This window comes from Schistocerca gregaria, chromosome 1, assembly GCF_023897955.1.
Source record: "Schistocerca gregaria isolate iqSchGreg1 chromosome 1, iqSchGreg1.2, whole genome shotgun sequence".
NCBI lineage: Eukaryota > Metazoa > Arthropoda > Insecta > Orthoptera > Acrididae > Schistocerca > Schistocerca gregaria.
In genome coordinates this window covers 515,020,670-515,039,403 of record NC_064920.1, presented here as the reverse complement: position 1 = coordinate 515,039,403, position 18,734 = coordinate 515,020,670, and the positions used below count along the sequence as shown (strand labels likewise).

Here is an 18,734-nt window from a genome sequence, read left to right as displayed (position 1 = left end):
TATTATCTGTCCAAATACACTATACAATCAGTTACAGTGTTTCACAAACAAGGGAAATTCATGTTCAGACAACAGTAAGAATTATATACTGATGTTTCAGTCTAAATGTTCACACATACAATCACAAATTATAAGTAGCTCAAAAGAATACAACATTTTTCCAATTATAAGTTGTGATGAGAGAAACCAAAGTAAGATTGTGTGTGTGTGTGTGTGTGTGTGTGTGTGTGTGTGTGTGTGTGTGTGTGTAGGCATGGCACCATGTAACTTGTAAGTAAGTAATGGTTCTTTGCTTCTCTATTTCAAATCTTAACACAACCTCTCTACACTTCCAATAAATATGCAAAAATGCTAGTGGTGTAATGCATAGTACCTTGATTTCCTGTTTCGGATTTTTCATCGAACTGCTGACAATGTTCATGAAATAGTCAAATACTGGCTTGTGATGGAGTTTATCTGCATAACATTTAAGGTTTTCAATGAGCAGATAAAGAGATTTCTCATTGTAAGTCAGCAAACTCATACAAAAGGCTAGATTAGCTGCTTGCTGTTCAGTAGATGCAGCACCTAATCGTTGACACAGCTTTTCTATCAAAGTTTCCAACTGCCTTTCACGGTGAATTAGTCCCAATATGAATCTGAAAATGAATTGAACATGAAATGAACGTGACAAACATTTAGTGGCTCAAATTTTATGATTCTGTAGTTCACAACATTGTGTACAGCATTTATACTTACTTCAGAATTGTGCGAAATTTGCTATCATCAAGGTTAGTTTCAGGATGTGTCAACTTTGAAATAATTTCTGGTAGTGTATTATATAAGGCATTACCCTTCTGTGAAAGTTCATAGAAAAACACCTTTGCTGTATCTGTGGGTGGAATATAACAGGATTATATTACAATTTCACCATACAGAATTACAAGTAATTCAAAAATAGAGGCTGCAAAAGGACAAGGCAATGAACATTTTTTCCCTCAGTGAAATAAATTACATACAAAGAGAGGAAAGAATGAAAACAAGTTTTACAGAAGAGTTGCCAGATAGGCGACTGATCTCCATTTACCTAGAAGACAATATATAAGCAATAAAAACCTTGTAACACATTGCTTACAAGTTTTGGCTCTTTTTCAGAAACATACTATTTCACTTCAGGACTTATATATGAAAATGGTATCCTGATATAGGGGAACACAGAAAATATAAACGAAGTTCGAGATGTTGGCAGAAAGATGGAATAACGTAACTGGAAAAGGAACAGTACTTGGAATGTGTAAGAGAATAAGGAATGACAAGATGTAAATGAGAAAAAACAACAACATTTTACGTAACTAACCATGTCTTTTGCAAATGAACATCATTAAAACTAAACTTTACAGAGTGGTGTACTTGATTTTGGTGAAAAAGATAGACAGTTATACTTATGTACAACACTTACATGAAATTTCTGGATGTGCATCTGTTAAACATAAAGCTATGTCTGCTATTTGAGTCCTGATCTTCACCATGTCATTCATCACCAAGTGAGTGAGAATCAGTACTGCTGTTTGACGCACTGTATCTGATGTTGTATCTCTTAAACTGTAACAAGAGTAAATAAATACTAATATTTATGACAAAAAGGTATCAGTATATAGTTCTTGTTTCTCTGCATTCAAATATACTTCAAAGCATGAATGTTTTACATATTTTCAGCCAAGGGAACAAAAAGAAAGAAAGAAAGAAAGAATGTTACTGATTTGTTGTACTATCCATTTTAATTACTCATGGTGAGAAAATTCTCTTCGCTGATGACAGCAATATTATAGTCACTGAGAGAACAAGAGAACTCCTTACCGAGAAAGCAAATGAAACTCTCAAGGAAGTTTACGATTGGTCAATAAGCAACAAATTGACATTAAACATAAAGAAAACTAATGCCATGAACTTTAGTTTGAAGAGGAAAAATGACAATGTTAAATTAAATGTAGATGGCACCTCTATAGACTGTGTAACAAATGCAAAATTTCTAGGAATGAATATTGACTCTCAGCTGAAGTGGTGCGAACACACAAAGGTACTTGCAAACAGAATGTCATCAGCATGTTATGCCCTTAGAATTCTATCATCTGTGTGTAACATGCAGTGTCTTTTAGTTACATATTATTCATATGTACACTCAATTCTTAGCTATGGCATTCTTTTTTGGGGAACAAATCCACAAAATATGAACACAATTTTCAAACTCCAGAAAAGAGCCATAAGAATAATAACCAGAAATAGTAGTCGAGCTCATTGTAAAGATCTGTTCAAAACACTGGAAATTTTAACTGCTCCATGTGAACACATTTACCAGTCAGTTGTACACATCAAAAGTAACATTGGCAATTACTGCACAAACAGCTCTGTCCATGACCATGCAACAAGAGATAGACTCAACTTACATTTACCAAGAAAAAATAAACATAAAACTCAAAACAGCATTTTCTACCAAGGAATAAAACTGTACAATAAATTACCAAAAGAGATTAAAGAAATTTCAAAAATACACTTATTTAAGAAGGCAGCTAAAAAGTACCTGTTATGCAATACATTTTATACATTGAAGGATTATTTAGATAAAGCAGAGTAGGGGTTTGATAAAAAAATGTTATACAAACAAATAATAATAATAATGATGATTATAAAACATCCAATATTCCACATAAAACCTTCACTTTATTATTTTTCTTCTTTTTTCCTTTCTAGAGACACTCTCCCCTCAAGCTATGCATAGCACAATACTAACACCTCTTCCTCTTTCTGAGCTCAACATCTCACTCATTATGAAGGGATGCTGACTCAGTTTTTCAGGATAGCAAATGGGAACTTGCAGTACAGAAAATGGCCCAAGGATCACCTGTGTGTGTGTGTGTGTGTGTGTGTGTGTGTGTGTGTGTGTGTGTGTGTGTGTGTGTGTGTGTAGTGAGTGAAGTGTTATGAAACAATGTGTGTATAGTGTGTGCAGTGACTGATAGTGAAATATGAGTGAATAGTGTGGCATTACATTATTTAATGAGTTATTTGTAAATAAATTATTGTATACCAGGAGTAAAATCTAATGATTGTCTCTAACTAGAAGTCTGTAAATATATGTGTATACGAATTAGCTTATTGTAAATTGATCTAAGCTTGTAAATACTTTGACATGTCCTATATCCTTGTAAAAAGAGATCTACGGATGAATAAAACTACTACTACTACTACTACTACTAATTCTATCATGTAAGATGACAACAGAAATCGCAGCATCAAAGAAACGGTGGGTAGCCAGCCATTTCACACCAGGAGGAAAAAGTACAGCAGCTCAGTATTACTTTTTTTCCTCAAACAGTGCTGAATGTTTGCATGTAACAAATTTCATGAGTGATTCATTGAAGAGTAATGATATATAAACACAAAATCAAATAGGGGTAATGCAGGAGTAGGTTTATTAATGAATAGGAAAATAGGAATGCGGGTAAGCTACTACAAATAGCATAGTGAATGCATTATTGTGGCCAACATAGATACGAAGCCCACACCTACTACAGTAGTACAAGTTTATATGCCAACTAGCTCTACAGATGATGAAGAAACTGAAGAAATGTATGATGAGATAAAAGAAATTATTCAGGTAGTGAAGGGAGAGAAGGTACATAGTGGGTGAATATGGATTGGGGCTAAGAAATGAAAAAGGAAGCAGACTGTTAGAATTTTGATCATAGATAACACTTGGTTCAAGAATCATAAAAGAAAGTTGGATACAAGGAAGAATCCTGGAGATACTAAAAGGTATCAGATAGATTACATAATGGCAAGACAGAGATTTAGGAACCAGGTTTTAAATTGTAAGACATTTCCAGGGGCAGATGTGGACTCTGACCACTATCTATTGGTTATGAACTGTAGATTAAAACTGAATAAACTGCAAAAAGGTGGGAATTTAAGGAGATGGGACCTGGATAAACTGAAAGAACCAGAGGTTGTACAGAGTTTCAGGGAGAGCATAAGGGAAAAATTGACAGGACTGGGGGAAAGAAATACAGTAGAAGAAGAATGGGTAGCTTTGAGGGATGAAGTAGTGAAGGCAGCAGAGGACCAAGTAGGTAAAAAGATGAGGGCTAGTAGAAATCCTTGGGTAACAGAAGAAATATTGAATTTAATTGATGAAAGGAGAAAATATAAAAGTGCTGTAAATGAAGCAGGCAAAAAGGAATACAAACGCCTCAAAAATGAGATCAACAGGAAGTGCAAAATGGCTAAGAAGGCATGGCAAGAGGACAAATGTAAGGATGTAGAGGCTTCTCTCACTAGGGGTAAGGTAGATACTGCCTACAGGAAAATTAAAGAGACCTTTGGAGAAAAGAGAGCCACTTGTATGAACATTAAGAGCTCAGATGGAAACCCAGTTCTAAGGAAAGAGAGGAAAGCAGAAAGGTGGAAGGAGTATATAGAGGGTCTATACAAGGGCGATGTACTTGAGGACAATATTATTGAAATGGAAGAGGATGTTGATTAAGATGAAATGGGAGAGATGATACTACGTGAAGAGTTTGACAGAGCACTGAAAGACCTGATTCGAAACAAGGCCCCGGGAGTAGACAACATTCCATTAGAACTACTGACGGCCTTGGGAGAGCCAGTCCTGACAAAACTCTACCATCTGGTGAGCAAGATGTACAAGACAGGCGAAATACCCTTGGACTTCAAGAAGAATATAATAATTCAAATCCCAAAGAAAGCAGGTGTTCACAGATGTGAAAATTACCGAACTATTAGTTTAATAAGTCACAGTTGCAAAATACTAACACGAATTATTTACAGACGAATGGAAAAACTGGTAGAAGCCGATCTCGGGGAAGATCAGTTTGGATTCCGTAGAAATGTTGGAATACGTGAGGCAATACTGACCTTACGACTTATCTTAGAAGAAGGATTAAGGAAAGGCAAACCTACGTTTCCAGCATTTGTAGACAGAGAGAAAGCTTTTGACAATGTTGACTGGAATACTCTCTTTCAAATTCTAAAGGTGGCAGGGGTAAAATACAGGGAGAGAAAGGCTATTTACAATTTGTACAGAAACCAGATGACAGCTATAAGAGTCGAGGGGCATGAAAGGGAATCAGTGGTTGGGAAGGGAGTGAGACAGGGTTGTAGCTTCTCTCCGATGTTATTCAATCTGTATATTGAGCAAGCAATAAAGGAAACAAAAGAAAAATTTGGAGTAGGTATTAAAATCCATGGGGAAGAAATAAAAACTTTGAGGTTCGCCGATGACATTGTAATTCTATCAGAGACAGCAAAGGACTTGGAACAGCAGTTGAACGGAATGGACAGTGTCTTGAAAGGCGGATATCAGATGAACTTCAACAAAAGCAAAACGAGGATAATGGATTGTAGTCGAATTAAGTCGGGTGATGCTGAGGGAATTAGATTAGGAAATGAGGCACTTAAAGTAGTGAAGGTGTTTTGCTATTTGGGGAGCAAAATAACTGATGATGGTCGAAGTAGAGAGGATATAAAATGCAGACTGGCAATGGCAAGGAAAGTGTTTCTGAAGAAGAGAAATTTGTTAACATCGAGTATAGATTTAAGTGTCAGGAAGTCGTTTCTCAAAGTATTTGTATGGAGTGTAGCCATGTACGGAAGTGAAACATGGACAATAAATAGTTTGGACAAGAAGAGAATAGAAGCTTTCGAAATGTGGTGCTACAGAAGAAGGCTGAAGATTAGATGGGTAGATCACGTAACTAATGAGGAGGTATTGAATAGGATTGGGGAGAAGAGAAGTTTGTGGCACAACTTGACTAGAAGAAGGGATCGGCTGGTAGGACATGTCCTGAGGCATCAAGGGATCACATATTTAGCTTTGGAGGGCAGCATGGAGAGTAAAAACCATAGAGGGAGACCAAGAGATGAATACACTAAGCAGACTTAGAAGGATGTAGATTGCAGTAGGTACTGGGAGATGAAGGAGCTTGCTCAGGATAGATTAGCATGGAGAGCTGCATCAAACCAGTCTCAGGACTGAAGACAACAACAACAACAACAAAAACATGTTGATTATATAGCCCCATTAACCATCATCGGGATAATGAGAAACTCAGAAATGAAATGGGAATCAGGCAAGGAGATTCCACATCACCAATACTATTCTCAACAGACCTAAGGGAGCTTTTAAAATCAGTAAGCTTGGGAAACAACGAAGGAACTCATGTTAATGGACATTTCTAAACCCTTTTTATTTTGCTGATATCACTCTTGTATATCCTTAGAACAGATACCTTCAATAACGAATGAGAGATTACAGAAAGTTTCAAAGTGGACATGAAAAATCAGCTGTGATAAGCCTGAAATAATATATAACCAACATACCAAAAGGACAATAATAAAAATTAAACGAAGTCGCACAACCGGCTAAAAAGTTCTTATATTTAAGGCAGTTGAAGATGACAAATGGATGAACAGGGGTCCGTATTTTAAAATTTATCTATTTTTGATGGAGATCTGCTGCAGAGATTATGCCCCTAACTATTACTACACACCAACAATCATTTTGATTATGCTTTACTGTAAATCTCATCAAAGATTCGTATTATCTATCAGTCTTCTACCTACCGTATTTACTCGAATCTAAGCCACACTTTTTTTCTGTTTTTTTGTAATCCAAAAAACTGCCTGCAGCTTATAATCGAATGCAAAGTAAGTGGAAGTTCTGATAAATGTTGGTAGGTGCCGCCACAGCTAACTTCTGCTGTCAGAATATATGTAGCGCTACACAGGCATGCTTGCAGTCACAAAGATAAATACTGGCACCAAAACCTGTGCATCAGTTAATAAATTAAAAGAAAAGGTAGAGTAATGTAAACATTATGCCATGCATTCTTTTGCACTTGAAAAAGGAAGGGTACCTGTATAAATGCTGATGGAGTGCCTGACACATAGCAATGGCCCCTTGGTAAAGCTTAACTGTTAAGCTTACGACTCGAACCAAACTACTGTAGCTGTATCTTCATCCATTCTACCTAAATCGTGTCTCATGTTACAATGAAGCAACTTTGTTTTCATTTGGAGGTGCGATATAAAACTTTTCTCTCCCCTTGAATTTCAAGTCTCAAATTTCAGTTGGGGCTTAGAGCTGGGAATTTTTTTTCCCCCTGATTTTGAGTCTCATTTCTCAGGTGCGGCTACACAATTTCTTACTTCTGACTTTCACCACAACTGTTTTTTTTTAGAACTGTTTACCACCTAAAAGTTAGGCTGTTTTCTGTAAGTGTAAAATAGTGTGTGCTTTACAGGCAGAAATGTGTAAGATAAAAGCACAAATCCACAATTATGAACTGCCAATTCTAAATATGAACACAAAACAAATTTAGAAATCATACCTGTCACAAATATATCCAGTCCAGGGTTCAGCAACATTTGGAAATCGAAAAGCTATGTCACCAAAGGCTATCAGGCAATTAGCACGTAACTTTTCATCCGTTGATGTTTTCAATGCAGTCATGAAAAGTTGTATATGCTCTGCACAGAACTCACTTGATACTACCATCATCTTGGATAATGCTAAAAATGCAGATGTTAAAACACTGGTTCCATCATATTCCTTTGGCTTGGAGCATATATCAACAACGAACTTGCTGCAAAAAGTGAACAACTATTAAAATAATTTCAGTTTACATTAAGAATAATTGAAAAATTGTATTATTACAGGCTGGTTAATATAGGAAAATGTGTCAATGGATAACTTTCTACAACTTCCTGCACTAACAGCATCAAATAAAGAAGAGCAACATGAAGTGTATCTACGCACTGAATTGGAAGCTACTGGCCTCACTCTTTTTACTCTGTGTATTGTTTTTATGCAGGCACCCATAACCTGTCTAATAATACCTTGTTGGCAGACCATTTCTGCTTTATGTATACAATTTACAGACATTAAAAACATGAAAATGTTTATAACATTTTTAGATATGATGCAAAAAATTCTTCTCAATGCATAGCATGTGCGTTAGGTAACGGGAAGAGCATCTGGTCACAGTTGCACTTAATGACCATGTATAGCACTGCAATGTGCAAGACAATGCAGACTGTAAGAGATTACTACTGTCTGAAACATGTTTTCACACTGTGGTATAAAAAGAACTGTCAGAGGAAGAGGTGTTCGTGGAAAAAAGGTAACAGAATATGGAAATTAGGAAATAGTTTCATTATCCTGCAGTAGTTCTTAGTTTTTTTTCCAGCCAATTTAACAGGCCCAAAACATTATCACAACTTTGTTCAAAATAATGCACATATAGGAACATCAACAACAGCACAGACAGAGAAGCTAAGTGAGTTAAGGGAGGTGCACCCACCTGATACAGAGACCAAATCCCACCATCTTTCAGCAGTTTTGTAAGGCTGTAGGGACTCCTGACCAATGATCCGTGTCCGCATACCATACTTTAGTTCTGGATGTCAAGTGTACTGACTGACAGCTGCTTTACAGTCCTCAAGCTTAGTTGCCTCATTATTTCTGTTACATTATGTCCCGCAGTTCTACCATGAGATTATAGGGTAATTATTTTACCTTCAAAATTACTTTGCCACTGGTTCAAATGAGGCTGATGTAATGGCAAAAATTAAACCAAAACAAACTATATATAAATGAAGCTCTCACAACTTCTGCATATCAGTGTCACTAATGAGAATACTGTGCAATCTGGGGGAACATACAGAAATTTCCCGTTAATGGTTGGAGGTGAATTCAAATATTCGGACTGCTATCAAAGAACAGCTAGCACTTGAATATAACATGGGTCATCATTGGGTTTCTTCGATAGTGTCGTGGAAGTGCAGAGAAAAGTCGCGAAAGACCTCTGGACAAAACTTCTGAATTACTTTCCGAGGGTAAATAGCAATTTGTCATTTTGTAGGCAAGGGGAGGAGATGGAAAACAAGATAAGGATTGAACATCCCTTCAACAACAAGACGAATAAAGATGGAGTAAAAGCCAGGATTGAGAAAGAGTATGGAAGAAAATTGTGCATGCCCTTTTGAAGGAACCATCCCAGCCTTCACCTTTAGTGATTTAGGGGAAGCAGAGCAAACTTAAATCTGGATACTGTGACTTGATCGTTGCATTGCATATCATGGTAAACAGTACAGACAATCCATTAGTAATTTTCAATTCAGCATAGGCCACCCACAAATTAAATGAAATTCACTAGATTACTGAGATACTTTATCTTTAAAAAGTGTTCAATATTTGCTGAAGGTGTAAATATGGAGAACTGTGTGTAAAAGAATAGCTGGTGCCTAGTCTTAGAATTCGAACTATAAATCAAATATGTACCACTGCTGTGGTGGTTCTTCATGAAGATGGTTTACCTCAACACAGACAACTTTACATGCCTATTAAACTTAGTTGTAATCTTCTGATATTTATGGGAATATTTGTTTTAACAGAACACTTGTGTAGCAACACAAACATTTTCTGGATGGTGTCTTCCCTAGTCTTTGGTAACATTTCTTCTATCCATAGGGTAAATTTTACGAATCAATGTGAGCTGTGCAAAGCTGCACTCCTAATGCAACTAAATAGAGTTTAGTTAATACAACAACAGGAAATTATATTAGCAACCATAATCCCCCTCTCCCTCTTGCTGTGGACTGATTATTGGCATTCGTGTTCTGCCAAAGCAATGTCACTGGAAAAATTTATCTGCCTAGTCACTCTCTAGACCAAGACAGTGAGTCTATGGAGAATACGATACAGTTTGCCAGGTATATGTTTCACTCGCTGATTACTCGTTTACTTTTATGTCAACCTACTCCCATCTTTACCATATGAGTACTGGTAAAATGTCATCAGGACTGTAACCTACCACCAAATGACCATGAAGGCCTTTGGATGTAACACTAGTATTAGTAATTTTTGATTGTTTGCCATATCACTCACTCCTCATCCCAAACTGTGTGTCAATTGCTGTTATATCTGTTACTTCTTAGCCTAACACCAAATAGTGTGGGTAAAACACTAATATTTGTTATTTTCTAACAATTTTTGTGATCTCTTTCCCATTCAACCAAAACCACCTAAGAGGTGAAATGTAATCAAATTTTCCCAGTCAAGCTAACAACATAAAAAAACAATAGATACGGTACTAACAACAGCAGTCGTTCCCCAATATTTTATCACGTCCTCTCAATTTCAACCTCACTCTCACTACTCTGAGCAGCATTACAGGTATGTTATACTCCCCTTTTTCAGACACTAGCTCATATTTGTAATGAAGATTGGTTCTAGATGCTCCAGGTGGACCACAGTTAAGCATCCATGATGAAAGTTTCACACTTCCACTGCCACAAGTAGGGGTGCAAACAGTGTCTTGACCACACAACATTTATATTTAAACTGATACGTGTACAAAGTTTGGTTGAAATTTCTCCATGTGTTCCAGAGGTGTGTATTATATTTAACTCTTTTTTGTCACAACCCCTACCCCAAGGGCTAAACAACATCGGGACTAATGACAATCAGTGGCAGTGGCCCCTAATATTTAATTAGTTTTACGCCAGCTCCATCAACACCTAATGGTACCTGGAGATTGTCTTACGTGAAAAGCATATTTTTCCACACAGTAAGTAAAATAAGTAAGAGACAGCAACGGACTTGGAAGAGCAGTTGAACAGAACGGACAGTGTCTTGAAGGGAGGATATAAGATGAACATCAACAAAAGCAAAACAAGGATAATGGAAAGTAGTTGAATTGTATCAGGTGATGCTGAAGGAAGCTCATTAGGAAATGAGATACTGAAAGTAGTAAATCACTTTGGCTTTTCGGGCAGCAAAATAACTCATGGTAATCAAAGTAGAAATGATATAAAATATAGATTGGAAATGGCAAGGAGAGCTTTTCTGAAGAAGAGAAATTGGTTAACACCTAGTATAGATTTAAATGACAGGAAGTCTTTTACTGAAAGTATTTGTATGGAATGTAACCATGTATGGGAAGAAACATGGACGATAAACAGTTTAGACAAGAGGAGAACAGATGTTTCTGAAGTGTGGTGCTACAGAAGAATGCTGAAGATTAGATCAGTAGATCACGTAACTAATGAGCAGGTACTGAATCAAATTGGGGAGAAGAGGAATTTGTGGCACTACTTGACTATAAGAAGGGCTCAGTTGGCAGGACATGTTCTGAGTCATCACGGGATCACCAATTTAGTATTGGAGGACAGCGTTGCGGGTAAAAATCGTAGAGGGAGACCATGAGATGAATACACTAAGCAGATTCAGAAGGATGTAGGGTGCAGTAATTACTTGTAGATTAAGAACCCTGTACAGGACAGAGTAGCATGGAGATCTGCATCAAACCTGTCTTTGCACTGAAGACCATAACAGTTAATATATACACAAAGTCTGTTGAAATGGCTCCATGTGTTCCACAATCCTGCTTACTCATCACAACTTTCCCACTTCCATGCTCAGAAGCACTACTGCTTGGGTACCTTACAATCAAATCAACTGCTACTTGGCATGCCGTCAGATGAGTATAAAGTTTGGTTGAAATTACTACAGGTATTCCAGAGTTATCCTGGAAACATGTGTGCACTCCCCCACCCGCCCCTGTGGACATGCATGCGCAACCCCCCCCCCCCCCCCCCCACAAATTGTTAAGGATAAAAAAGACTGAATGTGGCCGCAGAAGAGTCTACTCACTGTAAGACCCACTTCCTCTCTTCAGCTGACCTTGGTATCACTGCCACAATCGCCATCCCTTTTCCTATCCTCATCTTTTTCTTTATAATTATATTCCACATCATTGTTTAACATACATGTTTATGGTCTATCCAAATTACATCTACTTTTATACTTCTCTAATTATGTAGCTAAGTAAGAATATACATTTGCATTGTAATGCATCCACAATGCAGGAAGATTGAGACAATACACATATATAAAAACATCAAGGGAACTGATTATATATATAGGCAAGGGAACTGATTATATATATATATATATATATATATATATATATATATATATATATGCACAAATTATACCAATTGCCCGTAACCTGTATTATCTTTCTTTACTGTTGAGAAAGAGCAGTTACAGCTGTGAGCCAAGGACTCATTACTTTGTAGAATGTGTGGTTTTCCAGTATCACAAAACAGAAAATTTGTATCATTGGGAATGAGCATTACATTCATAGCTACCTTTGTAGCATAGCATTACAACATTACCTGCAGAGAGCAAGCATATCTGTTCCAGTCACAACATGTTTCTCACACAACATTCTGATTTGCTCATACTCATTATCTTCTGCTTGTGTACCAGATGGAGAACCCTGAAACAATTACTATAGTCATCAATCAGATTATGTAAGAAACATAAAATTTAGTTTTTTTGAAGAGTAAGAAGTAACAGAACTTTTATGTAATGGAAGTCTTGTCTTCATAGTGAGTGATTAATTTTATATACACTATGTGATAAAGAGGGAAAAGCAATCACTTTACGATAGTCTCTAATTATTTTTTTTTTTAATTTTAGAGGAAGAAAGCAATGGAAACACTGTTTTCCAAAAGCATTTGAGTTGCAGTAGTAGAAGGGAATAGCTTCAACACAATGGAATTTAAGTAGATAGTTATGGAAGTAAAAATGAACAACAATCAACTACTTCTGAAAACTGGAACTTGTTTTAGGCTGCTTATTGCCATTAAAATTTGCAGGAATATGAATAGTATATGTAATCATTAAAGATTTAGAGAAAGCTTTTGACAACATTGATCAGGAATACACTCTTTCAAATGCTGTAGACAGCAGGGAGCAAAAATGAATCTGGAAGTTGCAAAGCAACCCAACTGTAGTTACAGGAATCGAAGGGCATGAAGAGGAAGAAGTAGGTGCAAAAGAGAGAGTGACTATGTTGTAGACTATCCCTCATGATATTCAATCTCTACATTACCAAGCAGTAAGAGAAACAAAGAGAAAATTTGGTAGGACTTAGGGTGAACAAGTAAGAACTTCAAAATTTGGGAATAATATTGTAATGCTGTCAGAACAAACAAAGGACACTGATGATTGGCTGAACAGAATGTTTTAAGTCTTTAAGAGAGTTTAGCAGATGAATATCAACAAAAGTAAAATAAGGGCAAAGAAATGTACTCAAGTTAAATCGGGTGACAGTGATAGAATTACATTAGAAATTGCACAATAAAAGTAGGCTGCATGTTTTGCTATTTGGGCAGTAAATAAAATGATAATGACCAAAGTAGAGAGGGTTTAAAATGCAAATTTTAATAGCAATAACACTATTTCTGGGAAAAATATTTACACTGAATATAAATCTGTATAGCAGAAATTTTTCTGACTGTATTGTACGTAATGCAGCCATGTACGCAAGTGAAACATGGAAAATAAATATTTTAGACAAGGAGAGAAAAGAAACTTTTGAAATTAGGCGTTAGTTACACAAGAATGCTGATCATTAGACAGATGGATTGAATAACTAATGACAAGCTTCTGCACCAAATTACAGAAATTTTTTTTAGCACAACTTGACTAAAAGGAGGAATTGGTTGACAGGACATATCCTGAGGCATCGAGGAATTGTTGTCCATTAATGGAAGGAAGTCTGGAGGGTAAAACTTGTCCAGAGAGATTGAAGCTTGAATGCAGTAGACAAGGGTACCACAGCACTGACATTCTATTAGTGGGACATTTACTAAAGTTGTTGTGCTTTTGTTAAACATTCTGTTCAATAACCTCACATACCTCTCGTGATTTTGAAGTATCACTAGCTTTCGACTTCCTTTTGTTCTTTGTTGCTATTTTTCTCAGTTTGATATAGACATACTCTTCCAAATGAATCATGTGTCTCAAACATATATGACCCACAACAAACAAGAAACGTGAGAGAACTTCTGCAGGATATCTTCCAGACTCTGAACCTACAGGCAGAAAAAAAAACAATAAAATGCAATGTTAATGGCAAAGCCTGAATGGAAAGGTTATACTTCACAAGCAAAGGAACGAGGCATGAAAATGGGAGTAATCTGAATATTTACAACTGTCGCAAACAGAGAACTGACCTTTAAAAAACCCATTTTTATTTATTCTGCCAATAAATTTGATTTTTGTGAGGCTCCAACAGATCCATCTATATTTACATCACCATGATTACTCTGCTATTCACAATAAAGTGCTTGGCAGAGGATTCAATGAATCACCTTCAAGCTGTCTCTCTACCAATTTGCTCTTTAACAGCGTGTGGGAAAAATGAGCACTTAAATTTTTCTGTGCAAGCCCTAATTTTTCTTATTTTATTTCTCCAACAGAATGTTCTTGCAGTCGGAGGAGAAAACTGGTGATTGAAATTTCGTAAGAAGATTCCGTCGCAACAAAAAACACCTTTGTTTTAATGATTGGCACTCAAATTCATGTATCATGTATATGGCACTATCTCCCCTATTTCACAATAATACAAAATGAGCTGCCCTTCTTTGAACTTTTTCCAATGTCGTCTTGTCAGTCGCACCTAATGCGGACCCCACACCACTACTCCAGAATAGGACTGATGTATGTACTGTAAGCAGTCTCTTTAGTAGGCCTGTTGCACCTTCTAAGTGTTCTGCCAACGAATTGCACTCTTTGGTTTGCGCTACCTACAAAATTATCTATGTGATCATTCCAATTTAGGTTATTTGTAATTGTAATTCCTCAGTATTTCGTTGAATTTACAGCCCTCAGATCTGTGTGACTTATCACTTAATTGAAATACAGTGGATTTCTTTTAGTACTCATATAAATAACTTCACACTTTTCTTTATTGAGGGTCAATTGCCACTTTTCACACCATACAGATATCTTATCTAAATCATTTTGCAATTTATGTTGCTCATCTGATGACTTTACAAGACACTAAATGACAGCATCATCTGTAAACAATCTAAGAGAGCAACTCATATCATTTCCTATGTTGTTAATATAGACCAGGAACAATAAAGGGACTATAACACATCCTTAGGAAACTATGGATATTACTTCTGTTTTACTCTATGACTTTCTCTCTATTACTACGAACTGTGACCTTTCTGATAGGAAATCGTGAACCCAGTTGTACAACTGAGGCAATATTCCATAGGCATGCAGTTTGGTTAGAAGATGCTTGGGAGGAATGGTGTCTAAAGCCTTCTGGAAATCTAAAAATATGGAATCAATCTGACATCCCCTCTTGATAGCACTCATTACTTCATGAGCATAAAGAGCTAGTTGCGTTTCACAAGAACAATATTTTCTGAATCCGTGCTGATTGTATGCCAATAAATCGTTTTCTTTAAGGTAATCCATAATGTTTGAACACAGTATATGTTCCAAAACCCTACTGCAAATTGACATTAGTAATATGGCCTGTAATTCAGTGAATTACTCCGTTACTCCAATTTCCCTTTTTGGGGATTGATGTGAGTAATTTTCCAGTCTTTAGGTACTGGTTTTGTGTTTGAATGAGCAGCTGTATATAATTGCTAATTAAGGATTTATCATATCAGCATACTGTGAAAGGATCTGACTGGTATACAATCTGGACCGGAGGCCTCGCCTTTATTAAGCGATTTAAGCTGCTTTGCTACACCGAGGATATCTACTTCTATGTTTCTCATTTGGTAGTTGTTCTTGATTGGAATTCAGGAATATTTACTTCGTCTCCTTTTGTGAAGGAGTTTCGAAAAATCATGTTTAATAACTCTGCTTTCGTGGCACTGTCATCAGTGACTTCATCATTGTTATTGCGCAGTGAAGGTATTTATTGTGTCTCGCCACTAGTGCGAATTTTGTGTGACCAGAATCTCTCTGGTCTTCTGACAGATTCGGAGAAAGAGTTTTGTTGTGGATATTATTATAAGCCCCTCGCATTGAAATGCATTGAAATTCTGCAGAAATTTGGAGTGCTTTCTTCGTTGCTTCTGCAACAGCAATTTGACCCTGTTTTGCATACCATGGGGAATCAATACCATCACTTATTAATTTATGTGGTATTGCTGTTGACACTCTCTCTATGAAATCATTCACATCTTTTCTATGCTTACATGATTAGAATGGAAGTAGTGGAGGCTGTTTCTCAAAAAGGCGTCAAGAGTATTTTTATTGGATTTTTTAAAAGGATAGTAAATAGATAATATACCATGACTATTATCATTTCTTGGGCGAGTAATAATTTAAACTGACTCTTAAAGACACACCAAATCTAGAAGAAAGAAACTTGGATGCATGAATGCCGTAATTATGATTTTAACACCCTCTTTTACTAGTATATGGTTGCCTACAATGAAAATTATATCAGCTTTTAAGTGTTGTGGAAGGTAAAATCTTTTTATGGTTTAAACTGCCAGATGACATCAATTATTGATTAAAAAATCTTTCTGTAACTTGTATTCTAATGATTTTGTACGTTACTATTACTCAGTACATAAATCTTCCACACAACACACATTCAACTCCAATGTAAAACATTTCTGCAGTTCCAAAGAACCTTACCTGAAAATTTTCCTTTGTAATATATTTTTACTGGAATTGTGGCTGGGGTTGGGGTAGCAATTTTTTTATACAGCAGTGTTTCTTTCAGCTTATGAAAAGCAGTAGGAATGATTGATTACATTCCCCTCGTTTAAAAAACAAACAAGTTATTCTCATAATGTGATTGGATACATAAAAAAAATCTATTTCACCAAGCGGCAGCAGAACACACATATAAGGGTATTTAACTTTGTGAGCCTTTGGAACCAGTGGCTCATTCTTGTGGCAGAAGAGATGCAGGGGAAGAAAGAGGGGTGAAGGGAAAAGAGCGGTGAGGATTAGGAAATGGGGAGAGTTTTGAATAAGTCACCCAGAACCTTAGGTCAAGGGATAGTGCCATTTATTTGCACCAGATCTTAATATTACACTGTGCTATAGCTGCCAGAAAAAGTGCTATGGAAATGCAGTTCTTAAGTTTTCCTGCAAAATGTTCAAAACAGAGATCACTGATATTTTAAGACTATTAAAAATGTAGACAGGAAAGTGTTACCTGAGTCCGTATTTAGATTACAATTCTGAAGTTGCTCTGATAAATTGATCACCAATGATTCCATTTCAGCAACTGGTTTCATGGACAACTACAAAAGAAAGAGACAAATCAGAAGTCGTGAAGAGACAAGTTACAGGAAAAGACTGTATGATCAGCAGGGAAAAAAAAGTGAGTGGATGGGGAGTGTGAGAAGACAATTTTTGTACCTGGTATATTAATTCAATAGCAGCTTCAGCCATGACCACATAATTTGGGCAGTCCTTCTTTGGGAATCCTTCACGCAATATCTTACAAAGATTTGAGAACATCACATGATCCTCTGGTAACCTAAAGAAATTCAGGGCAGCAAGTATTAAACAGTGTATTATTTTCTGGTAATAGGCTAGTTCTCCAATGGCCTTCTTATGTAAGAGTGAAATATCAGATTTTACAAATGAAAAGGATTCTGTAATAACTTACAGACATATTTAAATTTAAACAGTAAGTGAAAATAATAATCAAGACAGATGATGAGTATCTACTTTAAAAGCTTCAATTTATTTAAAAAACAGGGTAAAGGAATAGCATTGTTCTAGCAGGCACACAGAAATATTAGTTTAAAACAATAATAATAAAAAAATGGCAACTCTCCTTTTTGGGGCATTTAAGTAGTTCTTTGCATCAGCAGTTTTTATCATTCCCCTCTAAAAATAAGTCACTTTCTCCTTTATTGTAAGGAGCAAATACTGTGCATTATGTTTGTAAAAATTAAGTACCTATAGTGTTTAATGATTTTCTGTGTTCTTCTATCAAATGCCTGGGTAAAATAAAAAGAAACAATTTGAATATTCATTTTTCTTTTAAAATACAGAATCTGATATGAATTCATTCATATTCAGGATTTATTACATTCTTTTACTATTCAATATGAGAGTGACTCAACAAAAAGTTCCAAAGAAGCTAAGTATACGTATCATCAAATGCAAAACAGACTTGGGGATATAAATTCTAGCATCCCATAAATCTCTCCTTCATTTCTGGTAGGAATAGTTTTCTTCACAGGTAGGAAGAAAAAACACCCAAAGAAGATACTGACACCCAGTATAAACTACTTTGAAAAGTGTTTGAGAGGGCATTTTTAAGCCAAAATTATAACTTTTATGACAAATAAGGAACAAGATAAGATATCAACTAATTAATTTTCAGTTACGGTTTTGAAAATGGAACTGTGTAGTACATTAATAAAATTTAACTATGAATATTTTAATGTTTTCCATGAATCAAGAGAAAAGCACAATGAAAGCGGTTTGAGCTTGTTATTTAGACACCAGTTTGTGGCATTTTTTCTGCAGGAGGTAAGCAGCTTTCAAGGTCACAGGGGAAAATAAACTTCCATCACAACGATATTGTTTTGATGCAGCTTTGGAAAGACAATGTGGTAACAAGTGACACACAGCGCGCACTATCACAAGAAAGCTTAGTGTGCTTGTAATGGTTCCCACAGGTACAGGACTCAAGATAGGTCGTTGTGAGCATTTTGCACACAGTATACGAATTATACAGAAACATGATGACATAGTGAACACATCTGGTGTACATTATGAATAACCAGATCATTGCTGCAGACCAGTGGTCAACAACTGGAGCAAGGTGGGCTGGGAGTTAAAATTATGCCTGTACTATCATTTCACACCTGTG

General features: G+C 36.2%; 1 protein-coding gene across 1 annotated transcript in view; it reads right to left on the bottom strand.

Moving 5' to 3' along the window:
- Positions 1-18,734, bottom strand: part of LOC126354501 (condensin complex subunit 1-like) — a 169,626-nt gene that overhangs the window by 24,515 nt on the left and 126,377 nt on the right. The window contains exons 16-23 of the mRNA XM_050004228.1: positions 17,264-17,384; positions 17,058-17,145; positions 13,769-13,944; positions 12,238-12,341; positions 7,386-7,640; positions 1,439-1,581; positions 739-871; positions 374-638 (exon numbers count right to left, since the gene is read on the bottom strand). Of these exons, the coding sequence (XP_049860185.1) occupies positions 374-638; positions 739-871; positions 1,439-1,581; positions 7,386-7,640; positions 12,238-12,341; positions 13,769-13,944; positions 17,058-17,145; positions 17,264-17,384 (1,285 nt within the window). The remainder of the gene's footprint in view (positions 1-373; positions 639-738; positions 872-1,438; positions 1,582-7,385; positions 7,641-12,237; positions 12,342-13,768; positions 13,945-17,057; positions 17,146-17,263; positions 17,385-18,734) is intronic.